General features: G+C 36.4%; 1 protein-coding gene across 1 annotated transcript; it reads right to left on the bottom strand.

The window, feature by feature from the left end:
* Positions 1 to 371: 371 nt before the first annotated feature.
* LOC140153180 (galactosylceramide sulfotransferase-like) lies at positions 372 to 8618 on the bottom strand. The gene is made up of 3 exons (XM_072175853.1): positions 8244 to 8618; positions 4945 to 5075; positions 372 to 2609 (listed from the first exon to the last, which is right to left on the bottom strand). The coding sequence occupies exons 1-3, from the start codon at positions 8253 to 8255 to the stop codon at positions 1439 to 1441; spliced, it is 1314 nt and encodes a 437-aa protein (XP_072031954.1). The 5' UTR covers positions 8256 to 8618; the 3' UTR covers positions 372 to 1438.
* Between the last annotated feature and the right edge of the window lie 872 nt (positions 8619 to 9490).

Genomic DNA, 9490 nt, shown 5'->3' with positions numbered 1-9490 from the left:
AAAGCTTCAGTGTTTCCGATTGTTGGCGTGACCTGTAAATGAAAACTTTTAGAACCATTTCACGATGTACACAGAATGCATTAAAAATTACAAACTCCACATGGTGGTGTGATTTGACAGTTCATGTCATTAGTTACTGGTGAGCGGGCTGGTGAGCACCATACCACCTTAATATAAGCAGGTTGTGCAAATCATCTCTGGGAGACGCGAGACGATGTCGTATCATCAGTTTATACCTTTTTACAAGGAATCAGCTATTGCTCGTGGACTCGAGCATTGTGAACTTTCATGTTTAAAGAAGACAAGGGGGTTTCTCAATACTATATCTTTTTGCAGTGTTGCCGTTATGTTGTCAGCGTCATTACGTCCTTTATGAAGTAACCACGTGATCTTATTATTGCAGTTGAAATTCCTGAGTCCGCCAACCCTTGCAAGGCTATCATTGACTGTTATATTCGTCCAAGCATCACTTCCGTGCATCCTTCGACTATTCTCAAGACATCATTTTGCGGACTACTTTAATTGGTGTTCAAAGACGACCCGTTTGACCCAAGTTAGGCAGAGTCGGGAATTTATATTTCGTAATGCATGTAACGTCCAATGCACGTGGTAAATCTTCTTTACTTTTTGTTTTGGACGTTACATGCATTACGAAATATAAATTCCCGACTCTGCCTAACTTGGGTCAAACGGGGCGTCTTTGAACACCAATTAAAGTGCTTTAATTGGTATGTCAAAATGTTTATAGAATAGAAAATCCTTGTTTCGACAAAAATAACAAATAAGCTGAAACATGACCAGATGTAACAAGAGTGTTGTCTGAACTGTTAGGTTGTGTTCTACCACTGTTCTAAAAGCCGGCACTTTTCATATATACTTCAAGGCGTACCAACTTGTTGCCGTCTGTAAATTCCCTTGAAAATAATTTTTAAGATGACTAAAAAGCCTGAATTTTAAAATGTGAGTTCAATTCCTCCAGCGATCTTGATTCGAGAAGCAAAATGTATATCGTAGTGGCACACAGTTAACTATATGCCATGTTTTTGTAACACCTTCTAAAATAAAGTAAATTCCATGGGTTATCATGGTTATCACAAAAATATGAGCTTTCACTTGATATCAAATCCTGTATTTTGATGAGGTAAAGTGGAAGATGGGGGTAAGGGATGAAATCAAAACTCGACCGGTGGTTGACCGCGGGTCCGTCAGGTTTCCATTGTTTAGAACAAGAAACCGGACGGAACCGGCAGTTTTGATTTCATCCCAAAGGTGGTTTGACCATCGGGTCATATACCTTTCATTGTAACACCATGACCATGTTTGTTCAAATAAGTATGCTGCATCAGCCTGCACGAAAGCATCAACATCCGCATGTCACCTCTTTGGTTAGATCATCATGATCATGGAATACGATTACCAAGTACATTCAATTGAATTGTTAACCAGTTCTAGCCCTAGCTCTGATTGGCCATGGTATATTTCTACCTCGTGCTGCTATTTGATGCCTTCTTGTTGCTATTTGGTGTTGCAAATCTGACTTTGATGTTTTAACATGATGAGAACCTGGGGATTGTCGTTTCCATATCTCGTAGAAAAGTTCTTTACTATCGGTTAACAATTTACACCGTGTAGCGGCTTGGCTTGTTCTATAGCGTACAATTCCTTTATGATCCAAATGCCTTTCTGTTTTCACTGCACATTCCCTAGTAACCTTATCTTTGGTTTTTCTAAAAGTTTTAAGATCATCATGAAACGTTGGACCATACTCTTCAATTTTACGCCATAAAGTTTCGTTGAAGTGCTTATAGAGCAACACATCCGCGTGGTTCCATTTTCTTATTCTGTGTTTTGTGCTCTCTCTTAATCGCCGACGTCTGTGACGTTGATTCTGTGAAAAATATACTATATCTTCAAAACTCCAACAAAGGAGCCTCTTTAGAAGCACAAGTGATTCATCAAAGTATTCTGTAACGAGCACCAAATCTAGCTCCTCTGAGAGATTCTTCACCGTTTTCTTGACTTCAGTTATATTGTTTATATCATTTGCATCCAAACCTAAATCTAACATTTGACCATTATTCAAAGACACCCAGACAGTGCCTTTAGGTCCACCAAGACCTTTGAGGTACAATCCTGGATTATTTAGCCATTGATCTATAGGGCTTCTCAGTCCCAAACCATGAGTCCGCTTCGACATCTTGTTAGCTATTTTGAAAAAATCAAATGCGGATTCAAATTGAGCCACAGGTTCTCTTACAATACTGATGTATTTACTATCATTTTTCATGTACCAATTTAACACGGTTCTGTTGTACTTCATATGAGCGGCTAATATATCATAATTTCTATAATTGGAATAGTCTCCATGTGCTATATTAATTGGCGGAAGAAATTTACGTTGAGTTGTGTTGGAGACAAATGAGTAACGTATATGGCCGTTTTTTGGACTCTTTTCGTTGAACAGGAATGACAGGCGGTGACGAAATCCATGCATCTGGATAACCTGTTGAAGTGTTGTGCTCCCTGTCTTGTGTGTCTTTATGTAGACAACATGATTGTGAGGCTTACATGAAGATGTTCGCAAAGCTCTTGATATACTAGATAAGCACCTGAAACACAAAACAACAAAATGTGGAGCAATGTTATTAAGGTAGTAAAACAATCGAACAACCTTCCATCCCATTTAGTAGCCTAATCTTACTTATTTCAGCAAAGAACACTTCTATCCAGTACGTCATGTGATATTGGATCAATGGTCAACTTACAGTTTGCGGAATTCTTCTTTCTTGTTGCAATACATTTGTGTAGTGTGTGTAGTATACAAATCCTAATGTTGTTATGTAACTCATACAAAGATGCTTGTTTGATTGGCCAATTACTATTGATTACAATTTTTATTGCTATATTTAGCAAAAAGTGCAAAAGTCCATTTTCACTGCACTCACAGTGTTCACACGCAGCTAACAACGCTGACAAACGCGAGCGTACACTTTCAAAGTAGCCGCTTTAAATGTTCTCTTTATTCTTTTTTGCTGAATTCATAGTTCAATATACCTGATAACGAGCGATTGATTATTGGCCAACATGGTGCATATACGGAGCCTTCTTCGCGCTAAGAATGGTCCAAATTATTAGTCACAAAGTTATCACTCATCGTTAGTTTTGAACTATAGACCTTCGTTTGAAGTAGATAGGGCTGGATGTTTGCAATTAATGCACCCGCAGTTCCCCTTTCAATAAATTGATGAAGATACATTGAGAATACACATTGATGACTCTGTATGCACGGGAATAGCTGAAGGCCGTTTTATTTGACAGAATCAATAGGAATATATATGCTTCATTCGCCGCTCTAATGGTCTTGATTTGACTAAATAGAGTATGCTGATTTTACTCTTCGTGGCTGACATTCGTAAAATCGATGAGAGAGACATTTTAAAGGAACAAAATTAACGATGTTCTCAATTACTGGGTCAAATTCCAAATGACTGACAAAAGCAAAAGCATCTTTCTTTAATGGAAGATGGTCCGATGTTATCACATGATATATTGTAAGCATGCCCTTAAGACCCACTCCCCATCTAACGGGCTTCAATGGATATGAGAATCCAAAATATGCACTTGAAGGTTCATAGAAGATTGTGCGAATAATAAATGGATTGGCCAATTAAAGAAAACTTTAATCTATCAAATAAAAATTAAATATATTTTATTTAGGTCAATAAGAAAAATACAGACTTTTCACTGCTACCTAAATCTCCATTTTGATAAGAAAAAGTGATATGGAGATGGGCGGGGTGTTGATCGGTTCATATCGCAGTCTGTTTCCAAAGCATTTCAAACGCGGATTGATATTCAATACATAATATATGATCTGACTTTTAACTCTTCAACATCCGGGTTCAATATGCAGAAATATTGTACGACGCTGTTATATTGAAAAAAAATCACATTAAAGCTTTTTGTAGATTTACCGGTACACAATTCACACTACTCAAAAACATTAAAGGATCAGACAATGACAATCCAGATTTTGCATTCATTCTTTCTTTTCTGCTCTCATGGTGCTGACTGAAGTGCCTGTCGGTGTCATGGGACGTCAATACATCAGTACTTGATAGTCAAGTGTTCTATTGCCTGACATCTATCAGACATACTGACTGAAATGACGCTAATTTGATGTTTGAAAAATGCTAATGAATATTAAAGAGTGATTCTGTAACATTTTTGACTGGTGTAGTAAGTCGTATTCTATTGATCACATTGATGTCAACAATTCCTACCATTAGCTACATCAAATTTATCAAATTCATATCAATGCAAGATTTTCACTTAAAATATGTAACACATTGTATAGATTTAATGGTAGTACTGTCTGGTACAGTTGTATAAAATGAAATTAATTTTCCCATTTATTTTTGATCGTATACGTTGAGATGACATGCTTTAATGTAACCCTTAATTAAAATCGTGTTGTTTATCATATTTTCGTACAATTGCTCTACATAACATAAGTGTCTTATCGTTTTTCACGAAATTGCCTCAGGTTTTGAATTTCTTTGCACATCATTATGTAAGTCACAACCTTTAAAAGCAATTCTCTTCTTACAAATGTCGGATGCATTATCACGGAGAATCATTTCCGTACGAGATGGGATCATTCTAATTAAATTAATTTTATATACAAACACATCAAGAACGAACGTGAATCATGATTCAATTGATCTTAACAATAGCATTCAACGTGGGGTTGCAACTTTGAACTTCTTCTAATCAATGATTCTAATGTAAGAGATTACCAAGGCGAATCACATACAATAAGGATAGTCTTAAACGGTGAGTTGCTTTTCCATTATGTATTATGTTGATACAACAAATAAAAGATAAAAAATGAACAAGGGTGTATTAAAATTCATCTTGCTAACAATAAACATACGGACTTACGTGGGTGATGTACAATTATATCGTACAGCTGTGGAAGATGTCATCTCCAGAAGCATTGGTCTGCTTGTGTCATATAGGTAATAACAGTAGAGCAAGCCAATAAGGGTAAAACACAACGCCACAGTCTTTTCCTGTTGAAGATAAAAACACCGGACATCATACATACCAATTAGTATTATGTGATTTAGATTACAACTAGACACGATGGGCCCGTCAGGTGCCTTTCGCATAACCCTTTACTCGCAGGCATTATCGGTTAAGGGTTAGTGTAGTGGTCTTTTCACTCCCATTAACACCCTACCCACAAACACACCACCTGTACGTGCGCATCCAACGTATGTATCTATAAGTAAAAATATCTCAAACTATTTTTCGGAGAAATCCGTAACATAGAAAGTGTGCATTGGTAGCAACACTTGTATAACTACAAGTATTGCTACCAATGGACACTTCTATGTTACGGATCTCCTGAGAAATATTTTGGATATTTTCAAATACACAATATATTTTACAAAAAAAAAAAAAAAAAACCAAACCAAAGCAAAACAACAAATATATAAACGTGTGTCTGATGTACATGAACTGATATGAAAGTTAGGGATGAAATCAAAACTCAACCGTCGGTTGACCGCCGGTTCTGCCCGGTTTCGTCCGGTTTCCATTGTTTAGAACAATAGAAATCGGACGGAACCGAACGGAGCCGGCGGTTAACTGCCGGTCGAGTTTTGCTTCCGTCCCTTAAACAGTGCCATTAAATAATCTCGAATATTTTGTAACTATATAAACACATAATAACGTCACAATGTTTTGAGGCACCCTGCGTGTATAATCCTATGATGTATGTGTCGTGTCACCAATTGTTAACGTCACCTCAAGTTGTTGTTGGATATGAAGCGAAGATTTGTAGAAGGTAACACAAATATTATAGACATGTAAGTCTAGAACTGAAGTAGAATATTCAAAACAAATTGTGCTCGCAAGCAAGGAAACCATATAAGGTTACAGTCACACAATGATCTTTCAACTTTATATAAAAAAACGTCTTGTGTTTCGGTTTGAAGTTTTCCTTTGATTTAGTTTTCAATCCAAGTAAATTGCCACTGTCCCGCAACACGTTACATAAGACCATGAAGTATACTAATAAACCAAGTAAATTACGAAATCTGTGCATTTTTTGTCGATCAATATATTTTATGTTTGGATACTTCTACAAATTTTGATAATCGTACCATGCATATTAAACACGAATTTTTCCCTTCATTTGTTTTCTTTTATTAATCCAACACGTTATTTCTCGTGTAAAAGCAAAGAGTAATGATCACAAACATTATGTAAGAGGTAACATGTAGAATTCAAATGTCAACCTGTATAACTGCTCCTCGTTGATATTGATTTTGGCACACTTTAGTCCTACACTCAATCTGGGAATATTAGATTATGTGCGCAACACTTGCTGTAGAATCAGATTTTACTGATACATTTGCAACGGCACACCGTCATATTTGGAATAATGGTTTGAATTTTGAACACAGGAGTTTAATATCCACATACTTATATTTGTTTATTATATAGCAGCTAAGTTATAATGTTTAGGCTATATCTTTGTTATATATTTCATATACCCTACAGAGTCTTCCGGCCGGGAGGTTACAACGTGGTCTCTATTTGTAGCTTATATATTATATTAACAATTAGATTCCTTGATGGCCACTCTTTGTTCAAAGAACATGTCGAGGGCATAAAGTCAGAACCACCTATGTCCATTTGTGTTCTGAATTGCATGTTACTTATTTCAGCAACAAATGGACGTTTAATTATGCCCTCCATAATAAATGCAAGTGACTGTGGGGTATATGCATGGTCACCTAAACCATGTAAACAGTTAGACGCAAGTGACCATGAATATAACCCAAAGTCACCTACATTTACTATGGAGGTGATAATTAACCGTCCATTTGTTGCCGAAATAAATAACATGTAATTGAGAACACAAATGGACATAGGTGGTTCTGGTTTTAAGCCCTCGATGTATAATCTCTAATTCAAATCCAATTTACATCAATCGAATTAAATGAGCTTAAATGTTGACCTCTGTAAGCCTTAAAACAGAAACTGGAGCAGAGAAAGAGCAACAAAAGGCCGTCAAAAAGAAATATATAGCAGGCGAGTCATGTTGCTAAATAAATTTACTGTTAACATCACGAGTGAATGCTATATTTGGCTTCAGGTTTGCGTAAGGGAAGGTGTGAATGCCAATGAAAAGGAGACAGGTACATCGCATTATCTTGATTTACGCAGCTATAAATGGAAATAAATCATGTTAGTGGAATAAGCAGCTTCTTGCTACATGTATAGGACCAACATAATATACAAATGGGCTTTTCTCATACGCTGGTTACAGAATAGATATGAACGCGTGTACGTGAGAATAGACGCCTGTCGGCCATTTTTAGCTTGATTTGGTGTCTTAAGTTTTGATTTTGATTGGTATTGCTTCTCAAGGCCACCTATATGAAGATTTCACATCACCAAATAATGTCTCTTGGGGGCTCTCGTCCTGATCTACAGTGTTTTTACATTTCGGTAAAAGTTACCCACCTATAAATCAATATTAAAAACAAAACAAATTGTGCAGATTTTGGGAAAATTTGTGCCAGATAATAAATGTAGGCTTGAATCTAAGCATCTGCCAAGATTGGGAAAGATTCTGGGCTTTTATTCAGATTTTTCATGTATTTCTCAAACCGGCTGCTTCTAGGTAAAATCACAAGTGCTTCTATTTTGAAAATTGGGTGAAAAAAGTGTATTGTATTCGTGGTCCAGTAGCTCGAAAATTCAATGGTCACCAATATATTTAATTTAGTTTGTTTACTTGCTTGTTTGTTTGTCTGTCAGGAAAACATCACTTTGAAAAATTGAGTCGCTTCGTAAGGTAGGTAGAGCCATTTGAATAGAGGCCATTTTGTACACAAAGTATAGGGAAATTTATTACTATTGTGCACCCTGAAAGATATTAATTTCCACTTATCTTTATTTTAACCACTTCTAATAGTCGACTTATAGTAGACTTTAAAGTCCAGCTATGAAATAATGAGTTTTTTTATAAGCTCGTCGTCTGAAATTTCATGCGGAAATTTTCTTCTTATTCAAAACCAAAACATCATTCACCGGGTATCATGCACGTAATACAAGCTCGTGATAACTGTAATTACAATTTCCCTATACCAAAGATTTATCCTGTCTAAAACACTGCATAAAATAAGAATATGATATGTAGATATATTTTGTGACATCCTTACCCAAACACTCATCCCTGGTAGAAAGACGTGCTGCTTCTGATGCAAGCGGCATTCCCTGGCTTAGAAAACAGACTTGCTAGCTATAACCAATAGAATATCCCCGTCGTCACAGCCTCTAGTACAAGAAGAAGCCTTAAGTAATGAGGCACCGCATCTGAAAGGAGGTGACAAGTAAAAGTAACATTAGCATTGTATAATTAAAACCTTCAGCAACGATTACTTTGTTTCAGTATGGTACACTCTAATGACTCTAAATGTATCAGAGTGATGATATAAGGATGAAATCAAAACTCGACCGGCGGTTGACCGCTTGTTCTGCCCAGCTGCCATTGTAAACAATATTGTAAACAATGGAAACCGGACAGAACCGGGCGGAACTGGCGGTCGAGTCTTGATTTCATTCCTAAAAGAGTAAAACTCAAACAACTTTCATTTTAAGGCAGTGATATTGAGAGTGATCAGGTTATAGTTATCACAATCCATTTATAGTGCAATGTAGACTACCAATTCAAACAATATCTTGTTATAAGATGTAAACTCGTGTCTGCTTGTCCCGACCAAAATACTATTCATAGATAATACTTATAGCTGTGATTTTACGTAGCTTGGTTTTACATAGAATCAGATAGGAGTTTGGTTACACATCCGGTTAGACATTCGAAAACGAAAATATGTTCAGATTGTTTTATGTTTGATTTATATCGAATCTAAAACTAGAATGTATCTCGTTGGATATTTGACAATCACTGCTTAAAGAAAGGTGACCCGATATACAGACTGCACAAAAAGTAACACAGCCGTTATAAATACACATATAGCTTCAGAACTATTAATTGTATTCACAGTGGGTTTTTTTATTAGTGTAAAGTGGAGGGATGAGGTTCTCAATCGGGTCACCCACCTTTAAAGAGGAAGCCCCGCCAGAGCAGTTCTTATGAGGTTAACTAAACCTGCCTGATTATGATTTTAAGAACATGTTGCCAAACAAATGACCCTGGCAATGGTATAATAAACATAGGCTTTAGCTAAGTCACTGTCACTGATCAATTTGATAACCAGGCAGGTTTGATTCACCCCCAGAAGAACTGCTCTGGCGGGCTTCCTCTTTAACTCCAAGAGAAATAAAATTGATTTAGACAAATAAAATGCCTTTGTGAACTAACTTCAGAGTTTTACAAGATAAATTGAAACAAACTGCAGTCCCTGGTCATTTCTTGGAAATAATATATTCGACCTAAATGGTTAAA

Source organism: Amphiura filiformis, chromosome 5 (genome assembly GCF_039555335.1).
Source record: "Amphiura filiformis chromosome 5, Afil_fr2py, whole genome shotgun sequence".
In the NCBI taxonomy this organism is placed as follows: domain Eukaryota; kingdom Metazoa; phylum Echinodermata; class Ophiuroidea; order Amphilepidida; family Amphiuridae; genus Amphiura; species Amphiura filiformis.
Note: the sequence above shows the minus strand (reverse complement) of the source record. Positions and strands in the feature narration are given on the sequence as shown.